The following is a 22,224-nucleotide window of genomic DNA, read 5'->3' as shown; positions in this document are numbered from 1 at the left end:
ACAAAGGTAGATAAAGACGAACTGAAAGCCACCGTCGAGTAAGATCCATCTTAAAGAGCTCGTGATTTATCGTTGTTGTTTGGTGTTAGCAAGCAAACAATACTGACTCACCTAGTTCAAATCGGCAAAGTGAAAAAGTTGGATAAATGGGTTTCACATGAACTCAATGAAAATAAGAAACATATCAAATTTTGGAAGCCTGCATTATGCTACTTTCTCGTCACAAAAAGGAATCATTTTCGAAGCGAATTGTAACATGTGATGAGAAATGGACCCAGTACAACAAGCGTAAACGTTCAGCACAATGGTTGGGCAAAGACGAGCCACCAAAACACAATCCAAAAAGCAAAATTCATCAAAAGAAGCTGATGGTGTGTGTTTGGTGGTCTGGTGCAGGTTTGATCCTTTATGATTTCATTACTTGGCTCATCAATTCCGGCCGAAGTATACTGTAACCAACTAGACTAAATGATGCAGAAACTTACAAAAAAAAAAAACAAACCCAGCCTAGATTAGTCAACAGATTCACTCCTATTTTATTGCAAGACAACGCCAGACCACACTTCGCAAAAATGACATTGGCGAAACTACAAGAGTTGGAGTTGGAGGTTCTCCATCATCCACCATTCTCACCTAATCTTGCCCCCACTCACTACCACTTCTTCAAGATAACTTTTGATAGGAAAAAAAAATTAATTCCGACGATGCTGTAAAACAGGCCTTCCAAGAATTTATTGACTCTAGATTGCCAGACTTTTACAGTTCTGGGCTGGACAAGCTACCGCGGAAATGGCAAAATGTATTGACAATATGGGTGCATACTTTGATGAATAAAACTATTCCTTGTATCTATAAAACTTTTTTTTACTTTTCTACAAATTTCATACTTGACGACCTAGTAACTAGTTATAGTGAATAAGAAAAACCGACAAGCTATTGCAAATTAAGAAGCTAAAATAGATGAATAATTAGTAATTTCTGTTTATCTCTCTATATTATCTCAGAATATTGTTCCTCTTAAAATTCACATAATTTTTCATTTTTTTTGCTTGACACAAATGATTATGCGTGAGCTTCTTGAGTTCAATAATTTTTACATTCTGGTTATTAATATTTTCATCAAAAATTTTACTTCGATATTTTATCTCCATAGATTTATCTAAAAATACAAAAATTTTCACTACAAATACTATCTGATTGAAAGCTCAAAATACCAGATGAGATCATCTCTTAAGAATATAAAGTTATTAATCATCCTCCGAGTAGCTTTCACTAAAACGTAGGTATTTATGTTTCCAATGTTAATAAGCGCTTAAAATTTAGGCACAATGCCAACTACATTAGTCAATGATTACATGGTAAAGTTAACTTCGGTGGGACTTGAACTCAGAATGTAAAGGCTGGACGTAAATACCGCTAAGCACTTTTCTGAAGTTTTGATGATTCTACCAGTCAACCGCCTTTATGATATTGGTTTCAAATTTTTGGCAAAAGGGAAACAACTTCGGGGAGGGGTAAGTCAATTACATTGACCCCAGTACTCAAGTGGTACTTAATTTATCGACCCCGAAAGGATGAAAGGCAAAATTGGCCTCGAAGGAATCCGCTTTTACAATATCAACAACTAAAAACTATAGCAACAAACAAACTGTGGCTACTGCTTCTGCTGCTGCTGCTACTACTACTACTACTACTACTACTACTACTAACAACAACAACAATAACAACAACAACAAAAACAATAATAATAATAATAATAATAATAATAAACCCATGCTAAAACTGCTGCCTTAGATATTCCCAATTAGTTAATTGTGGTTGATTTCTACATTAAAATGAATGTTACGAATATTACAATAATGCAATTGAAAAAGCTAACTTGCAGCAGAATTCAGAGTCAGCAGTTATTGTAATGATCACAAATAGGAAAGTACTTCTCTCTTGAAAAAAATCAAACAATGTTTCTAGCATTGTGTGTAAATGACGTTAAAATTAAGATTGTTCGAAGTTTGTTTACATATTTTTCATGATATTTTTACAGAGGTATATATAAAATAATTCTACTTACCGCGCATGCCGTGATTACCTAAAAAACAACAAAAAATATACAATAATTGAATAAAAGTATTCAGTATAAGAAAGTGGTATTATATATATATATGAATATATAAGACACACACACACACACACACACACACACACACACACACACACACACACACACACACACACACACACACACACACACACACACACAATTAAGATTGTTCAAAGTTTGTTTATATATTTTTCATGCTATTTTTACAGAGGTATATATAAAATATTTCTACCTACCGCGCTTGTTGTTATGACCTAAAAACAAAAAAAAATATACATTAATTGAATAAAAGTATTCAGCATAAAAAAGTGGTATTATATATATATGAATATATTGGAGACACACACACAAAGGCACACACACGCACACACACACACACACAAACAACTAACCCTATCTCTAACCCTAACCTGCATTTTAACTTGTGTTTGATAAGTGGCAATGCAGCACAAAACTATTAGCCCTTGCATCATTTGTAACTTTTGCTCTGTATGTATATAATATATATATGTATATATATATATATATATATATATACTCAAGACATTTGATAAAAAAAGTGTGCTTTTAAAAAACAGGATTTGACAGTTTAAACATACGAGAACGTAATTAGTTAATTGTGGTTGATTTCTCCATTAAAATGGATGTTACGAATATTACAATAATGCAATTGAAAAAGCTAACTTGCAGCAGAAAATTAGAGACAGCAGTTATTGTAATGATCACAAATAGGAAAGTACTTCTCTCTTGAAAAAAATCAAACAATGTTTCTAGCATTGTGTGTAATTGACGTTAAAATTAAGATTATTCAAAGTTTGTTTACATATTTTTCATGCTATTTTTACAGAGGTATATATAAAATATTTGTACCTACCACGCATGACGTGATGACCTAAAAACAACAAAAAATATACATTAATTAATGAATGTATTCAGCATAAAAAATGGTATCATATATATATATATATATATATATATGAATATATTGGACACACACATATACACACACATACACACATACACACAAATATACATACGTACATAAACACATACGCACGCACACACACACACACACAGACACACACACACACACGTATATATATATATATATATGGGAGATTATACAAAAAATAACAACAGACGAGGACAGGTGGTGTAAATAACAAAAGTATATATTAGTATGACGCTCGGGAATACGGAAAGTCTTTGACGTTTCGAGCTACGCTCTTCAACAGAAAGAATACGGAGACAAGGAGAAAAACACGGAGAAAAAAAATTGAATAGTGTTCAGTCAACGGTCAATCATAATACACCACCTGTCCTCGTCTGTTGTTATTTTTTGTATAATCTCCCACATATAATACACGCTCACGTGGTCGCACCAGCTAATCCTGTCTCCTCTCATCACACACTACCAACTTTTGGATTCTACCTTCTTTCCTTCTGGATCTGGACTATATATATATATATATATATATATATATACACATACATTGATGCATACACATATATATGTTACACACACACATGCACAGATACATGTATAAACATATAGGCATACATACATACACACAGGCGCGTACACACAGGCGCATACACACACACACACACACGCACGCACGCACATCAACACACAACAGGAGGACGTGCTCAAAGAATGCATTTGTTTGACGCTCAATAAAAAGAATTTTTGACGTTTTGACCATAGCGCTTCACCGGAAATGTGGAATGGAAGGTTTCAAAGAAGAAAAATGTAATGTTTTTTTTTATGATGATTAATTCGTCGATAACAAAAGATGTGCATGAAGAAATGTACATCGCTGTTTTAACATATTAGGACGTGCGTAGTGAATTCTGGTTGACCAGTGAATCAATTGGAGTCTTGCAGGACTCCAGTATACGGAGAGAAAGGCAAGAAAATTATTGACCTCTGATAACAACTAACCCTATCCCTAACCCTAACCCTAACCTGCATTTTAACTACTGTTTGATAAGTGCCAATGCACAAAACTATTAGCCCTATCACTTGTAACCTTTGCTCAGTATGTACATATATAATATATATATATATATATATATATATATATAACATACACAAGACGTTTGATAAAAAGTGTCCTTTTAGAAACAGGATTTGATAGTTTAAACATATGAGAGTTAAATTAATTAATTGTGGTTGATTTCTATATTAAAATGGATGTTACGAATATTACAATAATGCAATTGAAAAAGCTAACTTGCAGCAGAATTCAGAGTCAGCAGTTATTGTAATGATCACAAATAGGAAAGCACTTTTCTCTTGAAAAAAAATGTAACAATGTCTCTAGCATTGTCTATAATTGACGTTAAAATTAAGATTGTTCAAAGTTTGTTTATATATTTTTCATGCTATTTTTACAGAGGTATATATAAAATATTTGTACCTACCACGCATGACGTGATGATCTAAAAGCAACAAAAAATATACATTAATTGAATAAAAGTATTCAGCATAAGAAAGAGGTATCATATATATATATAAATGAATATATTGGACACACACATATACACACATATACACACATACACGCTCATACACAAATATACATACGTACATAAACACATACGCACGCACGCACGCACACACACACACACACACACAAACACACACACACACACACAAACACACACACACACACACACACACACACACACACACATATATATATATATATATACATACACATACATTGATGCATACACATATATATATATTACACACACATGCACAAATACATGTATAAACATATAGCCATACATACACACACACAGGCGCACACACACAGGCGCACACAAACAGGCGCACACACATACATACACACACACACACACGCACATCAACACACAACAGGAGGACGTGCTCAAGGAATGTATTTGTTTCACGCTCAGTAAAAAGAATTTTTGACGCTTTGACCATAGCGCTTCACCGGAAAGGTGGAATGGAAGGTTTCAAAGGAGAAAAATGTAAAGTTTTTTTTTATGATGATTAATTCGTCGATAGCAAAAGTTGTGCATTAAGAAATGTAAATCGCTGTTTTAACAAAATAGGACGTGCTTAGTCAATTCTGACACTTGAGCGAAGGCATGTTACGATACAGGTAGAGAAATTTGTAAAGAAAACACGAAACCGGTCATTTCTCCAAATACAATGTTTCTATACCCAAAATTTTATAACATTTTTCTGACATAACGATGTAAATATATACTTTATCCATGTAACACAAGCTTTCTGTAGTATTTTCACTCTTGTTTATCTTATATATATATATATATATATATATATATATATATATATATAAACTAAGAAGCTATTAAAATATATTTCTTTCGTTCATTTCTGAAAGGAAAGAAGTTAACATTTTTTAATTATAATTAATACGTCTAGAGACTAAAAGATGGAATTGTATCATCAGTATAAAATCATAAAAAGCATTCTAAATGCTCTGAAATCATCAGAACACCTGAATTCATCCAGCAAGTCCAACAGATCATTGATTACAATCCCAGAAATTCCATGGGGTCAATTGCAAAAGATCTCCATGTGTCAGCAGGAACAGTCAGAAACGTTTTCCACGAAGAATTCAGATATGTCTTATATGATGGGAGAATGTCAATTTGTCAGAAATAGCAAAAGAAAGTCGCTATATCAGATCTAAAAGCCTCTTAAACAAACTGAAAAATCCAACAGAAGAAGATTCGATTAGGTTTTTCTTGACCGATCAAGATCAAAAAGTTAACAGAAGAAATGACAGATGGTTATGTGCAGACCATTTTGAAGTTCCAAGTGTTATGCTTACAAAATTTCCTGCAACTGTCATGGTTTTAGGGGTTGTCAGGAATGAAGGACATGTAATGCCTCGTTACTTTTTTCCACAAATCCTTAGAGTTAACTCTGCTGCCTACACCGAGGTCCTTTAAATAATTGTTAAGCCCTGGATGGACAGTGTATGGGAGTGATGAGGGCCGCCATAAATTTTCACACGTTATCATCACCGGGGGATTTGCCCACATCATATTTCGTGAGGGTCAACCTTAAGTCTATTATTGAGATACTTTCTGTAGCTTGTTCTAATCTATGGCTGTTATTATCAATATTGTTGTTATCATTCGTATAAGTAGTAGTAGTAGTAGTAGTAACATTACACACACACACACACACACACACACACACACACACACACACACACACACACACACACACACACACACACACACACACACTCAAACTGACAGACTCAAATTTATAGAGAGTGTCCGGGCAAAAAATGACAGTTCTTTTATGTCAACTTATATAGCTATAATGTCATATAGAATCGCTAATGTAGATTAAAATCTTAAACCAACTATTTTAAACTAGGAAATGCAATTGGAAATAACTTAAATAGTTACATACTGCGTGAAGAATCAAAGGGTATATCATGGGCTAAAAAAAATAATAAAGAATGATATACATATAAATCACGTAGTTATTAAATATATATTTCTTTGGTTTATTTATAATTTCTGAAAGGAAATATTTCTAACATTTTCTTTCAAATATAAATTACAATATGAGAAAGGGAATTGTCATTACTTCTTTAACATATTTAAAAATTTTGATAAAAAATTGTGCTTTTAAAAAACAGGATTTGGCAGTTTAAACATATTGGAACGTAATTAGTTAATTCTGGGTGATTTCTACTTTAAAACTGATGTTACAAATATTGCAATAATGCAATTGAAAAAGCTAACTTGGAGCAGAATTCAGAGTCAACAGTTATTGTAATGATCACAAATAGGAAAGCACTTTTCTCTTGAAAAAAATTAAACAAAGTTTCTAGCATTGTCTATAATTGACGTTAAAATTAAGATTGTTCAAATTTGTTTATATATTTCTCATGCTATTTTTACAGAGGTATATATAAACTATTTCTACTTACGGCGCATGCCATTAAGACCTAAAAACAACAAAAAATATACATTAATTGAATAAAAGTATTCAGCATTAGAAAGTGGTATTATATATATATGAATATATTGGACACACACATAGACATACACACACATATACACACACACAAACAAATATACATACGTACATGCACACACACGCATACACACACACACACACACACATACAGAGAAATATACATACGTACATACACACAAACACACATATATATATATATACATACATAACGTAATTAGTTAATTCTGGCTGATTTCTACTTTAAAACTGATGTTACAAATATTGCAATAATGCAACTGAAAAAGCTAACTTGCAGCAGAATTCAGAGTCAGCAGTTATTGTAATGATCACAAATAGGAAAGCATTTTACACTTTAAGAGAATTAAACAATGTTTCTAGTACTATCTATAGTTGAGGTTAAAATCAAATTTGTGCGAATTTTGTTTATATATTCTTCATTCTATTTCTATATATATATATAAAATATTTCTACCTACCCTTCATGGCGAGAAGGCCTAAATACATTAATATTCATTTCATTAAATAAAAGTATTCAGCATAAGGGGGTCAAGAGATCTCCTCCCGCTATTTGATGGCTACGAGAGACTTTCTCTCCGGGCTGTTCTGCTGGCGGGAGTGGGGTGTTGGTCCTGTTAAAAAGAAACCGGGTTTCTGAGAAAAAGTTAATATTTTCAGATCCAGAAGGTAGGCTGGTCGTCGTGGATTTGACGCTCAGTCGTGGTAAGATTACCAGACTGGTTGCGATTTATGCACCCACTGAAAATGGGCAAAGTGCTCGGTACATCACGGTACATCTCGGTACATCACATTCTTTAGGAGACTATAACATTCTACGACGCACGCGTAGATTATGATGGCTCGTGTTCTGATAGAAGAGTTAATGCTTGCTTCCTGGAACTGCTAAGCCACTTTGAGCTAGCAGATCCTTATAGGCTGAAATTTCCGAACGCTCCATTGTGGACATGGTCAAACAGCGACGGATCTTCTAGGTCATACCTAGATACGGTGTTAATTAGAAAAGCAAATAAGGATATTGTTAGGTGTCCACAATTTTCCCCGGTCAGCTACAGTGATCATAAATTGGTCACCTGTACGCTCGACATAGATAAGTTATATAATAGAGGATCCGACTACTGGAAACTTAATACGTCCCTCTTGGCGATTAAGTAGTACAGAGGTGGAGTTAAGTTATTGATTCAGAGGGCGTTAACCGGATCTGTTATTAATAACAAATGGTGGTATGCCCTCAAGTGAGCCATTAAATTTGAGTCTATTATATATAGCATGAGTTTAGTGGCTAGAGAGACTAGGAAGGGATTAACATTAGCTAAGGACTTAGAGGAAGCAAAGGAATCTGGCTCTGCAGCTCAGGTGACCGTCAAGAGACTGGCGTTAAACCAGCACCTCGAAGCCCAACATATGGGGTGCATTGTCAAAGCTAGGATTCTTACATTGGGTTGGGAAGGAATCAAGGCCGCAGGATGGGCCCGAGTGGTGGAAGCCCAACGTGGCAACGATGGCACAATTGGATCTTTGACGAACCAACGAAGTAAGTTGACAAACGAGCCTGTAGAGATGTGTAAGGTCTTTCAGGAGCCCTTCACTCAGCTTTTCGGGGGTGGCGGTGGACGGGATAGTAGGAGGGACCTAACGGACTTCCTCGCCGGGGCAGGACGCGGAGTGTTGTGAAGGGCTGATCAAGCCTGAGGAGGTAATTGAGGCTATGGCGGACTGTGACACGGGTAAGGCGCCGGGACTGGATGTTCTGCCCTATGAACTGTATAAGAGTATGCCAGACTTGTTAGGGCACCTGCTGGCGAATGTCTATGCGAACTGGCAGCAGAATGGGTTCATTCCCAGATCTGTGCGCCGGAAAGTTGTGACTCTTATCAGAAATGAGCCGAACAAGGGGGATTGCATTGATGACTATACTGAACACAGAGTTGAAGATTTTGGCCAAAGCGTTATCGAAAAGATTGGCGCGTGTCGCGGATGGCTTGATCGGAAAGGCACAGACATGTGCCGTTCCTGGTAGAACCATTCAGGATAATCTCCATGTTCAACGGTACACTGTAGCGGGGTTTAATAATGATTCTGGCAAAGGAGAGGTAGTGGTCCATTTAAACCAATCAAAGGCTTTTGATAGGGTGGACCATCATTATCTGGTGTCCATTCTGGCACAGTTCGGCTTCCTCAGGTGGATCATTGAAATTTATCACAACATCGACTCGGTAGTTCGGGTGAACGGTTTTTATCTAAGCCGTTCAGCATCAAACGCTCGGTTCGTCAAGGATGTCATCTCTCCCCGCTTTTGTATGTAATGTCTCTTGAGCCATTGCTGCGAAAATTAAGTGACATTCTGAGACAGCCAGGTTGTGGAGAGTCGGTTTCAGCGTACGCGGACGACATCATCATCACCGTAACCGAAATGGATCACCTACAGAGGGTAGGCAAGGCCATTGAGAAATACGAGGCGGTGGCAGGAGCAAAGGTTAATCGTGAAAAGTCAGTCGGCTTGCAGCTCGGTACCTGGAGAGGCAAGTCGATGCCTCCTGACAGCGTCGTAGGACGTTGGACGGAGGGTCCGATTAAGCTGCTAGGAGTCTGGTTTGGACCAGGCCTCCAAATAGAGAAGAACTGGACCGAGGTAGCGAGCAGGGTGGCCCTCATAGCCAAGACCTGGTCTCGGCGGTGGCTATCCCTGAAAGGGAGGGCGGAGGTGGCCAATGTGTTCATCGCATCGGTCATCACCTACTGCCTAACCGTCGTTCCCTGCCCTGATTCGTGGTTGAACAAGCTGGAAAGCTGATGATGCGCAGGCACGCGCTGACGTTGAGGCATATGTGGTTCTATCTAGATGGCGAACGGGTGTGGTCACCCCGACAAAGCAGATGTTTTCCAAGTTCACTTGTTTCGGTGGACTGGAGATCTGGTTCTATCATAGATCGAAGTTGAGTACATGGTTTACGGAGTGTCGTAAGTTTCTCAGGATATTCCATCTCTCGGGCAACGCCTGCGGTAGTGGTTCTACCACATTCTTCTTTAGAGGGTTGGTAGAGGCGAAATGTGACGATACCTTGGGGGAAGCCCTAGGTCTCGATGATAATCCGCTGGCCAGTCTGGTCCAACGTACACTTGGGCCGAAGACACTGGATAACTTCCAGAAGTCTTTGGTATGGCAATGTTACCGAGGAGCCTTACCTGTCCGAGACAAGCTCGCAAGGCGTGGTGGCCCCGGCACACCGACCTGTCCAAGATGTGGGCGGGACAGGACAGAGAAACCGTCCCGCATGCTATTGTTCAGTGTTCGGAGGTGTCACATGTGTGGGTTTAAGCCGAACAACTGTTGTCAAGTACAGGAAGAGTACAGCTATCGACTGAGTCAATGGTAAAAAATTGACCCACCGGATTTCCTGTCGGAAGAAGGTAAGAATTGCTTTCTCATCATAGTAGCAATTGCGAGAGGTGATTTGGAAGACGCGAGTGAAAGGGTTAATAACAGGCATTTTTATTTCTGGCCCTGGGCTGGTGAATTTCTTCACCTTCCACCTAAGAAGGAAAATAGGGTTAGAGAAAAAACGCCTGTCCGTGAAAATATTTCAAGATCGATGGAAGAATGTCGCACGAATGTTGCGTATGGATGGGACCGCATGAATACAATGCAGGATGAACCTAAAGCATAAGTGGTGAGGCGGGGCTCGTGGGGTCCGAGCATATCCCGCCTTCCCACTCCATTCTGTAATGTTGTCTTGTAATCATTCGAACTCTTCATATTTATGTAAAATTGCGAAATGCTTAGCGGTATTTCTTCTGTTTTTACGTTCTGAGTTCAATTTCCGCCGAGGTCGACATTGCCTTTCATCCTTTTGGGGTCGATAAATTCAGTACAAGTTGCATACTGGGTCGATCTAATCGACTGGTCCCCTCCCACTAAATTTCGGGCCTTGTGCCCAGAGTAGGAAAAAGTATGTTATAAACTCCACGGACACGAAGGAATTTCTGAAGTAAATCCATTCGTATTATATCCATACATTTGATGACATTTTGTCGAATGGATGTGTTGAGAGCAAATTATTCTCACAACAAAATTTCCATTTCATAATTTCGGAACCAAAAGAAGAATACAACTGATTCATTTCATGGACTTGCAGAAATTACTTTCTCTTCCAGTACGAAACTTTCAGAAGAAATCTGAACATTGATACTACCAGACATGAAGAAATCACCAAAAGAAGCAACGTACTTGAAAAGTATTTTGATTTGTACAGAAATGAACAAGTCGTTGATTGGTTGAAATTACTCAAATACAGCTATAACACGAAATAACTTCTAAAATGCCAACTTATGTCAAAAATGTTCAAAGTAAACCGTGTTCTGCGAGAGACATTCCACCAGTTTACGAAGTTTGAAACTGCTTAGTTAAAAAAAAAAAAATGAACACATCCGAGGGTATAAAGATTTAAGCTGTTGTTGAGAAAAATATTTCCGACATGGAGGATTAGAAAACATAAATATTGGAAAAGACCTCCCTGTAAAACGATGATTCACATTGGTTGTCTATATGCCGAAAACATGACTGCGGCTCAATGTTCTGTAAATACTGTAAAGGCTATAGAACGTGACTGGACAGTTGCATCGGAGACAACAAAATTGCGACATTCATGAATAGACACTTTCGACTACGTTTGCACGCGTGGGTTTATTGCTACAGTTTTAAATAGAGCCTTAATCTCAATTCAGACGACTATGTGAAGCAGCTGGAGGGTGAGGTCAACCCTTGACTGTATAGGGCTGCTGCCTGAAGGCCATATGTGTAGCTGCAGGATTCAACTCTTTGTCATACTACTGGAAAGAGTCAGAAATGGCTGTCGGAGAATACTTATAGCTACACAAACCCAGGTTTCGGGCATCCTGATTCTCCGATTTTAATGAAATGGATTATCGTGTATGGAAGCAAGTGAGAAAGATAACCATCTACTCTACTTGCAACACAGAAGCCAGGCTGGGTGTCAAGAGGAAGGTGTTCAAAAATCTTGTCAGGAACACAGCAAGGAACGCATGCACCAGGTTCCGGAGCCGTTGTGGAAGCTGGGGACGGCTCCTTTCAGTAAATACCCATTTGCTGGCCATTTAGTTGATATGTTTAGTTATTTAAAAATCCTTCTAATTCAGGATGGGATATTGTGTTTTCTTTTCCTTGTATTCAAACTGTTAAATTTAGTCCGAACATCCTGTACATGCATGATCTTTTGTGTTTATGTAATATTATTAGTTATCCATATTTTCAGATTGTTGATATAATAAAATCAATCTGAAAATATAAACACAACGTTTTATGAATTCAATGATGTGAATTAAAACCTCAAATTAATGTTTTAAACTAGAAAATGACTGATTTAAACGAGAAAAATGTAATTGGAAATATTTAATAGTTACATACCGTGTGAAGGACGAACTGAAAAAAAGAAAAGATAAGAATGATGTACATATAAATTATAAACCTGTTAAGATATACATTTTTTGGTTCATTTATAGTTACTCAAAGGAAATAATTTAACATTTTCCTCCAAATAAAATTATTATTTGCTAAAGTGAATTACTAACAAATCAATTTGAAAATATATACACAGCATCTTATGAATTCAATAATGTGAATTAAAACCTCAAATTAATGTTTTAAACTAGAAAAATGACTGATTTAAACGAGAAAAATGTAATTGGAAATATTTAAATAGTTACATACCGTGTGAAGGACGAACTGAAAAAAAAGAAAAGATAAGAATGATGTACATATAAATTATAAACCTGTTAAGATATACATTTTTTGGTTCATTTACAGTTGCTCAAAGGAAATAATTTAACATTTTCCTCCAAATAAAATTATTATTTGCTAAAGTGAATTACTAACAAATCAATTTGAAAATATATACACAGCATCTTATGAATTAGTTACATACCTTGTGAAGGACGAACTGAAAAAAAAAAAAGATAAGAATGATGTACATAAAAATTATAAACCTATTAAGATATACATTTTTTGGTTCATTTATAGTCGCTCAAAGGAAATAATTTAACATTTTCCTCCAAATAAAGTTATTATCTGTTAAAGTGAATTACTATTGAATTTCTTAAAATACTTAAAGCGTTCGCTAAAGCATTGTTATTTAAAAAAAAGTATATTACTATTTAAACATAGAACATACGTAGTCAAATCCAGTTGTAGAGCACAGTTTGAAACCATTAATTGCTCGCCTATGGGACTCCAACGCATGGTCAGGAAGACAAGAAAAGGATTGATCTCTAACATTCACCACCTTAAGGTAGACGTTGACGGTTTTTACCAACATAAAACTAATAAGGGAAAAGGAATGTTATAATGCTATGGAAACTCCACTATAGGAATGAACATATATTTATGTAGTGCAGAGGATTACATGCTGCGAACATGAAAAACAGTTGCATTCTGTTGTCAAGGAAGCTTGCAAATTCGCAAGAAAAATTGACGCTAACTCTATATTATACCCACGTGTTTATACATTTTGTGTGGGCCAACTTGATGCTAGTGTCTAATTTAATGGGTGTTGTTTGTTTGAGCTTCTGTCTAGCCAAATTTGCTTTAGCAAACTTCTCAAGGCCAAAATCCATCCAGATATCATTGCTAAACTCTTTAACACTTGTTCGCAGCCCGTCTATCTCTTGGTGATTTTTTGCAAACGGTCTCAGATTGTCCATGCAAAAAGAAATGGTTTATTATCCTAAAAATTCTGTAGCCATTCCAATGTTCAATCGGTTTGAAAGTGGGACTAGCGCCATACAGAAAAGTAATGAGGAAAGGGAGTCACTTTAATGGATGCCTCGCGTGATACTGAAGCTGTTGGAATGGCTTATTTCATTACTATGGTTAAGAAAAAGACGTGTTCTATTTGGCCATGGTGTTTCGTATATTTTTGGGAGATGACAAGATCTTATATATATACTCGAAGTCCTTCATATATAGATGTGAGTTCGTGTCCACAGCTAGCCACATACACTTTTTTCTGCAAAATAGGGGTAGTTTATCCTGTTCAGGCTATATTATTAGCATTATTCTGCGATTGAGAATTTAAAATCATTTCTTTAACTTTCTAAGACATCTCAACGCTTCTAAAAGCAAACTTCGTTTGTTTATTTACGTTTGTCGTAATTTGAATTTAACACACACACACACACACACACACACACACACACACATATATATATAATTATATGCATATATCCATACATATATGTACATACCGACATCTATATGTATACATACAAGCATATATGGGTACAGGACCTCACAAAAAAACCAAAAAAAAAAAAAACGTTAAACACAATGAGAAACGAAGACATAAAGACGAAGACAGAAAACGAATTTTTTTTTGAACAACGAAAGAAACAAACAGAGAAACGAGACATGCACCATATTACCCTTCTTCAGTTGTCCCTGCTCCATCTACTCCGCGTTTCAAAGGCAAGGACAATACGCGACTTCGTTGGAGCAGTCCTTTCCGCAAGCAAATTAATTAAAATTTGGAATACCCATATATGCTTGTATGTATACATATAGATGTCGGTATGTACATACATGTATGGATATATGCATACAATTATATTTTATATATGTTATTATATACCTCCAAGTAAGTTTTATCTTAATATTTTCTAGTGTGCACCCTACTACTATTGCTGTCACTTTTCTGTCTATATCTCTCTCCATCTCTTGTTCTTCATCCTTTCTTACTTTCTCTCCCAACCCTCCCCGATTCTTCTCTTCCTTTCACCGTTCCCTCTCTCACTCCTCCTCCTTGACCCTCTCGTCGCTGATACGTGACGAAAGGGATTCTTTCTTTCTACTTCCTGCCTTCCTACAGAAAAGACGTGAATATTTTTCTCTCTCATTCACATCTAATTTCGGGTTCAAAATAATTTTTCTATCGTCTTGGCCTAACAGCCCTTACCGTTTGTTCTCACTGACCTGTCTTATTTTTACTGTCTTGTTCTCACTGTACTGTTCTTGTTTACACTTTCACCCTCCGCAAAAATGTCCAAATTTTAATTAATTTGCTTGCGGGATGGACTGCTCCAACGAAGTCGCGTATTGTCCTTGCCTTCGTAAAGCGGAGTAGATGGAGCAGGGACAACTGAAGAAGGGTAATATTCTTCATGTTGCATGTCTCGTTTCTCTGTTTCTTTTTTTAGTTGTTCGAAAAAAAAGTTCATTTTATGTCTTCGTCTATATGTTTTCGTCTCTCGTTGTGTTTAACATTTTTTGCGATGCCCTGTACTCGTATATGCTTGTATGTATACATATAGATGTCGGTATGTACATATATGTATGGATATATGCATATAATTATATATTATGTTATTATATGATCAAAAGCCACGCATTGCCTCCAAGTAAGTATATATATATATATATATATATATATATATATATATATAAAGGACTTCGAGTATCCATCGATGTTGGACACTACCAAATGCTTTCCTGTAGTCTATCCTCGGCGTACGCAGTATTTTGTTTTGCTGCGGCAACTTTCTAAACTTTTTCTATTTATGAGTTATTGATCTTTGCACCCATAAGAATTATTTTAGTGCCTTTTTGTGCTTGTGGAAGGATAACGTTCTCTGTAAAGAAAGTGTACATTCTTTCAGTTATTATAGATTTGGGGGTCATTTAAGTGGTGTTGAGAAATGTCATTTGTCGGTAATTCTTCAGGATTTTCGTATCATCAGATTTTGGTAGATATTTGCTCAGGATTCTGAATGATATTTATGGACACAGTAAAAATTTCGTGTACATCTCTCAAACAATTCAGCTATAAGTTAGGTCGCGGGATTTTCCATTAATAAGGCTTTATAAGAGTACACCCTATCTCTTCAATTACATCCTGTGACCCCCTTCTCACGTTCTATCCCGTCAATTTCAGCATTAAACTCTTCCTTGTTATCTTCTTCCAGAACTCTTCCACGTCCTCAATTTTAAATGTCTCCTTTACCTCTATCCTCGTTTTGCCAATTTGCCTATGCAATTTCTTCGCGTCTGTTTTGAATATTTTTTTCTGACAATAAAGTTAGCATCTTTTTTCATACCTTCTAAGCCGTAGGGCTTTGTAACAATATACGCTGTTTCGATAATGTGTATTTCGAATATATTAATTTTTTTTCGTAGCGACACATGCCATGTTTGTTGATAGAAATAAAAATCGGCTGTTTAAGATTTTAACTAAAGAAACATATATAAAGTGAAATGAAACAACAAAATAGTCTACTTACAATAATTAAATCTGAATGGATTAGTCGCACCTGAAATGTAAGAATTTTAATTGTTAGGAAATACTTATCAATTGTCATATACGGTCGTTTAAACGTATTAAGCTACATATAGTTTAAATTAATTGTTTAATGTAAATCTGTTATAAAGTAATAATACAACTACTTGACTAAGAAATGTGATTTTTATTTGTGGTCATTTAGTAGTATGCTCAACGGAGATATTTCCTTCACAGCTATATTATATCGTATATTTTACAGTGATATATAATTTCTGTTACATAAATATTTTATGCTTATTTTTCATAAACCTGATTTACATTAATGTTGTATACTAAATATGAAATATCTGAGAATAAATATTTTAGGAATGTTGAACGAAAACGAAACAACTATGCCGTGCTTGTGAAAATAATTTCTGAGGAAATACATATTTACTGTTAGGTTTTAAAATAACAGGAAAAATATAACAGATGTTCAGAAAAATTGTATCAGAAAAGGTTTTTTTAGCTAGATACGAAATATACAGAGATTAAAATAAAACATATTGAATTCAACATCAAATCAAATTAAGTAGGACTAATTGTAAAAGGCGAGACGACTATTTTTTTTTTAAAAACTACTCCCCAGCGTTGGTGGGAGACAAGCACAGACGCAAAGACATGCATAAACATGTATGTATGTATGTATGTATGTATGTGTGTGTGTGCGTATATATATATATGTATATATATATATTGTTGTGTCTGAGGAGAGTCATTCTCTTTTAGTACCTTATTATTTAAAACACTCTCTGGTAAAATTTTCATTCATTTACTTATTTATTTTTCCTAAAATTTTCGTTGCGTCTTGCAACCTTTTCAATGGTCGTTGACTCTGAGTAGTTGGTAGATACTTCTGAGGAGAAACATGACGTTATTGGTTAAATTTGGAAATCACATGATAAAGCTTTGTCCAACCATTACTTTTTGTGGGTTCATCTCCCAAGGGAAAGATTGTTTTCGTTTGCTGTGCCCGCTTCCCGTAAATATAATGAGGTTAGTGGTTTTTGTGGCTTTCAGAGTTAAGTTCGACTCTTATTTTTAGCAATCGCTGGGCTTCTTTCAGTTTCTGTCTGCCAAATCCACTTTCTTTGGTCAGCTCGAGACTATAGCAGAAGACTTAACATGGAACCATATAGTTGGAAAGCAAACTTCTTACCACTCATTCATCCCAGTACGGTGCAATGTTAAATGTAATCTCGAAAGACTTAAACACCTACTTTAAAATTTTTTTACCGAATAAGACATATACAGAAAGTAAAAGGAAAAAAAGGAATATTCTACTTACCAGTGAGAGTTATCTCTGAAATTTGAGGAATTTTAATTGTTAGGAAATGCTTTTCAATATTCAAGTTCTATTGTTTTAATCATATTAAATTAAGCACAATTCAAAATTAGTTAGTTGATATAAATCAGTGAAAAAGAAGAATACGATGATCAAAATAAGAAATATGGCTGCACTTCTAAATATGTGCAAGTGAACTTTTTTTGTCTGAATCAATGTCAGTTTTCCACCCTTTTGTCACCACCACAATCTTTGATGTCTTTCCACCACTACAAGTAATTGACCTGGGTGTCTAATTTGGTCCCTTTCACTATGTTGTGTTGTCATTTTCATTAAACTTCAGGAATAATAATGAGCATCTTTAAAGACAAACGAAAGGGTTTAAATATTAAAAGTACATAAATTAAAGCTTTAATTATCTCGAACATGCAAAGGAATTGATCGATGGACCTCAGATTTAATAGAGACAGGAAGTTGTAAAGATAATTAATGGACATGCTGTAAACAATATATATATTTACTGTATATGTTATTATTTCCATTGCATCCTGTTGCGATGGCATATTTATAACAGCAACGGTGTTTCAAATTCCTTATTTAACAGTTGAAATTTAGCTAAATTAATTATGTAAAAATTTCTATAGTTCATGAAGTTTGTGCCATGAACAATTTTGAATAACAGGAAGGGAATTTTGTAATATCTTTGAGATGTCTTGCTTTATATTCTTCCAAATCTATCTATCTATCTATCTATCTATCTATCTATCTATCTATCTGTCAGTCTGCCTGCCTACCAGCCTGCCTACCTACCTACATACTACCTACCTACCTACCTATCTATCTATCTATATGTGTGTTTGTGGTTTGCAAAATCAATTATTATTATTATTATTATTATTATTATTATTATATATATGCCGGTGAATTGGATATAATGCTTAGAGGCCTTTCGTCCGTCTTTATGTTATGAATTCCCCGAATTCCACGTGGGTTGAATTAGCCTTTGATCCTTGGGAGTCGATAAAATAAGTAAAGTTCAACACTGTGGTTGATGTAATCGACGACTAGTCCCCTTCCCCAAAATTCAGACCTTGTGCCTATAGTAAAAAGGATTATTATTATTGTTTGACTATCGACAGGTATTGCACATCTCTCACGTTAGCTTGTTATTATTTCTATTGTGACACGAAGTTGTATATTAAACATTTGCTTTTGTTTTATGGATCTTTTGACGATCTTTTGGTTAAAGTATCACAATAATGAAAATGTTTGTTCGGCAATTTCCGTACAATTTTTCTTTTCTTTAATCGTGTATGTTTATGTATTTTTGTGTATCTATTATGTGCTTGCATGTATGAATGTATGTATATTTGAGTATGCATGTTTATACATATACACATATATGCAGTACTTACATAAAAATACATACATACAAACGTATAAAGACATAATGCATACACAAAAAATACGCATAAACACAAGCGATTCTGCTAAAAAAATAAAAATTTTATACGGAAATTGCCGAACACTTTCGTTATCGTGATATTTGAATTAGAAGATTACCGGTAAGTTTGTTTCCCTCTGTAGTCCTTAGGAGCCAAATTGACATTTGCTTAGCGAACATGCTCCTCAGTTCTTGTTTAAAAAAGAAAGATGGCAGACGAGGATTGTTCATTGGCGGAAAAGAACAGCCAGCTATCCGCAGAACAGAACAGCCAAGATGTGAAAACACTGACGCCAACAGCAACCACAGTAACAGTAGCAGCAGTAGTAGCAGCAACAATAGTAGTAGAAGCAGCAGCAGCAACTACTACTACTACTACTACCACAACAGCAGCAGCACAAAATAGTATGAATCTAACTTTCCATCATTAAAGCCTCACCATCGCAGGAATAACAAAAGTGAAGAATACAGTTCTATATTTAAGAGATGAGGAATTATGTACATTATTTACAATTGACGGATATTTGTCCTCATCTTGTTTGTTGTTAACACAACGTTTCTTGAATAATGGTTGTTGAACAAAACACCAATGTTTCGAGAGCTGAATTATTCAAACTCCAAATAATTACTTTCAACACATGGCTATGATACTCCCCCACTACTTCTGCTCGTGATCAGAGATACCCATAACGTCAGATACCAAAGGACAGGCTCAACTGGTGAAGGTCAATCAACTGACAAACAAATCTGTAATATTGAGCAGACTATTTGCTGTAGCCCATCTTTTACACCAATACAAAACAATGTACGCAATAACTCTTTCAATCATTTAAGATTAGAAGTCATGAGAGCCACTGCTTCGTACTGCATCAGGGCATTCTTCTTCTTCTTCTTCTTCTTCTCCTTCTTCTTCTCCTTATTATTATTATTAGAGAATGCAGTGAGCTAGCCGAATCTTTAGAACGCCAGGTAGAATGCATAGTGGCATTTTGTCCGTCTTAACGGTCTGTGTTCAAATTCCGGCGAGGTCGATTTCGCCTTTCATTATTTCGGGATCGATAAATTAGTACCGGAGTCGGGGTGATCGATTATCCCTTTCCCCACAATTTCCAGGCTTCCTGCATTTTCTAGAAGGGATTATTATTATTTGCCGATTCTGCGATGAAGAGATTGAAATAGTGGACCTCTTAGTCTCTGGATTTAAACTTTGAGCACTAGTAGAGCATGAATGAAGATATAAGAGGTTAATATGTCGGCATTATAGAATCAAAGCTGTTCACAAATGGTATAATTATTCCTTTGAGTCTATAACGTTGTACTGATTCTTTGGGGCTTTCCTGTACGTACAGACAAAGCTATCAAAAGTAATAAACCGGATAGTATTGTAAAAGTCCAAACTATATTCTGTTTATTGACATGTGTATTTTTTGTTTGTGATCATAATATTGAGGGAAAGGAGTTTGACAAACTTAGGAAACAAGTTTGCTAATTGAAATCTAGAAAATGTGACATCTCAAAGCGGTTACAATACCAGCACTTGGAATTATCAAAAAAGGATCTGACGATATTTTGAGAATTATCTCTGTCTTACCATCTCTGCAAAAACGTACACAAGATTGTTTTAACAGTTTTTCTCACGCGTATTGAGAAAAGCATTGTTGCTGTGAGAATGACAGCCATTCATATTAATATTTTTTTCCTTTTTCATAACTTTATTCGATTTTGTAAACGAACGATCTAGAGTATTTATTTTAATAGACTATCAATCTATACAGTGGGTCTCTTTGCCCTAGGTACCAGGAAGAAACAGAGCAAGAAGTGCAAACAAAATTGAAAGAAGAAAATCTCATAACAATAATGGTTTCAAATTTTGGCACATGACCATAAGTTCGCGGGAGGGCGTAAGTCAATTACATCGACCCTGGTGTTCAAATGGAATTTATTTTTGTCGACCCCAGAGACAAAGTTGACCTCGTCAGAATTTGAATTCAGAACATAAAGACGGGCAAAATGCCACTAAGCATATTACCTGGCGCAGTAACGATTCTGCCAGCTCACTACTTAAGTTTCAAATTTTGACACAAGGCCAGGAATTTTGGAGAGGGGGTAAATCTATTACATCAACCCCATGCTCTACTGTTGCTTACTTTATCTACCCTGGAAGGATGGAATGTGAAGTCGATCTCAGCGAATTAATAATAATAATAATAATATTTTCTAATAAAGGCACAAAGCCTGAAATTAAGGGGAAAGCAGATAGTCAATTACATCGACCCCAGTATGCAACTGGTACTTGTTTGATCGACTCCGAAATAATGAAAGGCAAAGTCAAGCTCCGCAGTATTTGAACTCAGAAGGTAAAGACGAACGAAATGCCGCTAAACATTTTATCTGACGTGCTAAAGATTCTACCAGCTCACCGCCTTAGGTTTCAAATTTTGGTACAAGGCCAGCGATTTTAGGGAACTGGGTTGGCCGATTACATCAATCCCTGTTACTTAGTTTATCGACCCCGGGAGGATGAAAGCTAAAATCGATCTCGGCGAACTCATAATCATAATTATTATTTCAAATTTTTGCCACTAGGGCAACTTGAAGGAGGTGGGGTTGAGTCGATTACATCGACCCCAGTGTTCAACTGATACATATCTTAATCGACCCCGAAAGGATGAAAGGCTAAGTCGACCTCGGAAGAATTTGAACTCAGAACGTAGCGACGGGCAAAATACCGTTATGGATATCATCCAGCATGCTAACGTTTCTGCCAGCTTACCGCCTCCGTCATAATAATAGTATTGAAATGTGAAGAAGCTGTGAGTTTGTTTATATTCAAATAGGCACAAAAGAAATAATTGATATAGATTAAAATATCAAAACATTTCTCCAGCGTTCGCTATTTTACACTCGTTCTGGTCTAACGACCCTCAATGTTTCTTTTCGTTCGGTTTCCTTGTATATCTCCACTGTCCTGTTTTTGTTTCCAACTTTGACCCTCCATAAATCCAAAATTTCATTTTGCTATTTATGGGAGCAACTGTCTTCGAAGAC

At 35.9% G+C, this 22,224-nt stretch overlaps 1 protein-coding gene across 6 annotated transcripts in view; it reads right to left on the bottom strand.

Annotated features, from left to right (window-relative positions):
- Positions 1-22,224, bottom strand: part of LOC106883122 (inter alpha-trypsin inhibitor, heavy chain 4) — a 46,174-nt gene that overhangs the window by 4,816 nt on the left and 19,134 nt on the right. For 2 of the 6 annotated variants that reach the window (XM_089352026.1, XM_089352024.1), the window contains 11 exons: positions 17,736-17,750; positions 16,410-16,439; positions 13,064-13,078; positions 12,850-12,864; positions 12,547-12,561; positions 7,057-7,074; positions 6,531-6,560; positions 4,526-4,543; positions 2,973-2,990; positions 2,335-2,352; positions 2,069-2,086 (listed from right to left, as the gene is read on the bottom strand). In XM_089352026.1, the coding sequence (XP_089208152.1) occupies positions 2,069-2,086; positions 2,335-2,352; positions 2,973-2,990; positions 4,526-4,543; positions 6,531-6,560; positions 7,057-7,074; positions 12,547-12,561; positions 12,850-12,864; positions 13,064-13,078; positions 16,410-16,439; positions 17,736-17,750 (210 nt within the window). The remainder of the gene's footprint in view (positions 1-2,068; positions 2,087-2,334; positions 2,353-2,972; positions 2,991-4,525; positions 4,544-6,530; positions 6,561-7,056; positions 7,075-12,546; positions 12,562-12,849; positions 12,865-13,063; positions 13,079-16,409; positions 16,440-17,735; positions 17,751-22,224) is intronic. The other 4 variants (XM_089352027.1, XM_089352025.1, XM_089352028.1 and 1 more) reach the window with 4 other exon arrangements.

This window comes from Octopus bimaculoides, chromosome 5 (genome assembly GCF_046866305.1).
Source record: "Octopus bimaculoides isolate indiv1 chromosome 5, ASM4686630v1, whole genome shotgun sequence".
Lineage (NCBI taxonomy): Eukaryota > Metazoa > Mollusca > Cephalopoda > Octopoda > Octopodidae > Octopus > Octopus bimaculoides.
The sequence above is the reverse complement of the archived record's forward strand: the minus strand, read 5'-3'. Positions and strand labels throughout refer to the sequence as shown.